This window comes from Stigmatopora nigra, chromosome 20 (genome assembly GCF_051989575.1).
Source record: "Stigmatopora nigra isolate UIUO_SnigA chromosome 20, RoL_Snig_1.1, whole genome shotgun sequence".
Classification (NCBI taxonomy): Eukaryota; Metazoa; Chordata; class Actinopteri; order Syngnathiformes; family Syngnathidae; genus Stigmatopora; species Stigmatopora nigra.
In genome coordinates, this window is record NC_135527.1 from 1436641 (window position 1) to 1440314 (window position 3674).

Here is a 3674-nt window from a genome sequence, read left to right on the forward strand (position 1 = left end):
CACACAGCTCCTGGACGAAATCTGCCAGCGGCGTCTGCCTCGTGTGGCACCAACACGGTGGCAGGACACATCCAGAGTGGTCAATACGGTATTTAAGAAGAGAGCTGCTCTAAAGGAACTGTTTCATCACATCCTGGAGCATCATGACGAGTACGACGAGGAGTCTGTGCGGTGTGCTGATGGATTTAAAGCACGTCTGGATGATTTTGAATTTTGTTTTTTGCTTCACACATTTAATGGCATTTTTGAGCATTCGGATGTGCTTTTTTCAATACTACAGAACAACAAACTGGATGTACAGTTTTGTCTTGCAAGAGTCAAGGAGTTTTGTGACACAGTTGAACGCGAGAGGAGCCGATATGAAGAAATCTACAAGGCCACTGAACGCAGTGCGGGCGCTCCGAGCGGTCAAGTGCAAGATCCTTGGGCGCACTACCACCAACTCTACGATAGGGTTCTGGACAATATTATTTGCCAGACACAGAATAGATTTCAAGACCACGAAAGACTGGTGTTTGTCTCCCTCCTTGACCCGCAGAAGTTTCGAGAATTCAAGAAAACGTTCCCACATGCAGCCTTCTCCAGCTTAACCCAGAGCCATGGAACCCTTTTCGATCTGCCTCGGCTAAGAACAGAACTGACTGTTATGTATGTCATGGATGATTTTGCAGGAAAATCTCCCACTGATCTCCTTGACTTCCTCCAGCAGAAAAATCTGAGTGAGAGTATGGGGCAGCTGTACACATTAGTGTGCTTGGCGGTGACCATCCCCGTATCCACTGCTTCTTTCGAACGGACATTTTCAGTCATAAATCGAATAAAAACTTATGCTGGAAATACGACAGGACAGGCTCGACTTTCAGCATTAGCTCTGATGGCGATAGAAAAGAACTTCTTGACTGATATGAAACGCACAGATAATCTGTATGACAGAGTAATTGAAATCTTCTTGAAGAAAGAAAGGAGGATGGATTTTGTGTACAAATAAAAAATATTTTTGGTGAAGAAAATGTGGCTAAATTCCTAAATATTTCAATTTAAGAAGTTATAATTGATGCTTTTTTATGTGTCTAAGCTGTAGTGTCAGTAAATGTTTTATAGCTATAAAATAATTATTGAAGGTTGGATTGATTCAGACGTAGGACTATTGAAGGCCTAGGTGTGAAATGCACGGCCTGCCACTTTGTTTATTAGATACAGATTTAAAGTTCAAATATTTATATTTATAGTGGGGGCTATTGAAGAAACTAATTGCTTACACAATACACATATTTTTGGATTATTAATTTATTCATGCTATTAGCACCTACAGTGGTACCTCGAGATACCAGCATAATGCGTTCCGTGAATGCACGTATGTCAATTTACTCGAAAGTCAAATGAACGTTTCTGTGGTTCATTACACTCCACATTTGTCTTGAAACACAGCTTACTCACTGCTACCCTCTGATGGTCAAAATATATACTGAAACACACCCTCTAATATTCAAAACAAATGCCCACTTTGGTCTGCGGTAGAGCTTAAAAACAGTCAGAATTGAGAACTGACCTGGGATTCCTTTTCTGTTTTTCGTGTGTTTATTAAAGAAATCCTCCAGGACAACAAAGAACACATGGCATTGTGAATACGAGTGTCGGCAAGAAACAAACAGCAACAATACCCACTTTGCACAAAAATGACAAACATTCTGAACTTCACGGGCTCTAACTGGCCGACATCAAAAACAGCATCGGGGTTTTCCATCCATTTCATTTTCAACCCTAAATTAGCTTTCAAATGCAATGTTTGTTTATTTCATTTGTTGAAATATAGCTCATTTTACGAAATACCATTTATTGATGATTTAAAAATATATTTTGTAAAATGGTAGTGGTTACAGTGGTTTTAAAAAGAACAACCAGGTATATTTTTTTTAACAACTCCATGACGAGCCGCTTTGGCGTCCGCCAAACATGTCAGGCCGGCATCAAATCCGACTGCACACTGACCCACCAGTCTAACTCCATCATCACATTTGCCTAGAGATGAGGTCAACAAACTGTTTTTGTGATGTTTGGTTAACAATCTCACGCTTAACACCACTAAAAACTAAATAAATAATCCTGGACTTTCACAAACGCAGCACAAATCTGGCCCTACTCCTCATAAAATGAGTATGCACAGACATGGTCCAGTCCTTCAAATTCCTGGGGGTCCATGTCACGGACAGGCACTCCTGGTCTACCAACACCACGGCAGTGGTGAAGAAGGCCCAGAAATGACTCAATTTCCTGAGGGTACTCAGGAGGAACAACTTGGACACTACGCTTCTGGTAACCTTCTATGGAGCAACTGCGGAGAGCATCCAGGCATACTGCGTTACAGTGCGGTACCCTGCAAGCACAACAGCAGACAGAAAGGCCATGCAGAGAATGATTAACACCGCCCAGAAGATCATCTGCTGCTCTCATTGGAACACATTGCAAGCTCTCGCTACCTCAGCAGAACCGACACTGTCAGTGCCCAACACCACCCTGGTAACAACATTTTCCAGCTGCTGGCCTCTGGTAGATGTACAGTCGCCAGGATTTGGTTGCTCTCGGCGGAAGATGCGATATATTCATCACAGCCGATAGCCAACGAACCTGCAATGAACCACCCGGAACTCCGTGGATAGTAATAATGTTTAAGATCAGGCATTTTTTTTCAAGTATATACCTTAACAGGATGCGACTCTTATATTTTTATATTACTTAGCGCACTTTGTGGAGTAGCACCATCAATTTCGTCAAACGCAGCTGTGTATGATGACAATAGGCTTTTGTTGCTTCGATGATGATGATAAAGCCCATGTCTGAACAGAGACCATCTCCCCCCTGTTTGCAAAGATTAATTGTTGTTGGCGCTACTGGCCAACACTTAAATAAACTCGAACACAGGAACACACACTGAGGCGGATGGAATGAAAGTTAAAGGCCGCGTCTGCAGAGGCGGGGGAGAGGACCATTCTGGGGCCCGAGAGTGTGACTACTCTCCAAGCTCCTCGAAGCTATCTCCCGCCGAAAAGCTGCTTCAACGGTGGTTTTATTAGAGATAAGACAAGTCATAAAAATGGGAGGCGTTAATACAAATGAAGGAGGTGGAGTGCAAAAGGTGTAGTGCATATTTTAACCAATAGGTGTAAATTAAATTCTATTCTAGTAACTTTTAATACATCATAGTGAAAAGGGCGCAAGACTAAATATAAGAATACAAATATATTTCACAATTGTGAAATATGAAATTTATTCTTTTAGATTCTTTTAGATTTTAGTCACTAGAACACAATTTTACAGACAGCGCCTACAGGAATTTATAGTAACAATACCTATAGGCTAAGGCGCCTCATCTACTTTTGTATCCCTGCCTATTTCTATGTCACATGATCTTTTTTCAATAAAGCCTGCTGAGCACAAGGCCACTTTGGTAGGGCAGGAAGATTGACTGATCTTTCTGCTTTTGCTTCGTGCCTCCACCTTTCTGCAGAAGCAGTTAAAAATCTCATTACAACTGCGTTAGTGTGCTTACTTGTGTTGGACTTTATTGAATGTCAAGCACGGACCTAACAATAATATATTAAGCCTGTACCCTTTACAGCAATTAAGCCACATAAAATGCATGCTAATCAAGAAATCTAAATTCTTTGAATAATGCA

General features: G+C 41.5%; 1 protein-coding gene across 1 annotated transcript in view; it reads left to right on the top strand.

Moving 5' to 3' along the window:
* The window catches only part of LOC144213424 (zinc finger MYM-type protein 1-like), a 2739-nt gene extending 1729 nt beyond the window's left edge, over positions 1 to 1010 (top strand). The window contains exon 2 of the mRNA XM_077741867.1: positions 1 to 1010. This exon is cut by the window's left edge and continues 1441 nt beyond it. Within this exon, the coding sequence (XP_077597993.1) occupies positions 1 to 988 (988 nt within the window). The 3' untranslated portion in view covers positions 989 to 1010.
* Positions 1011 to 3674: the final 2664 nt, after the last annotated feature.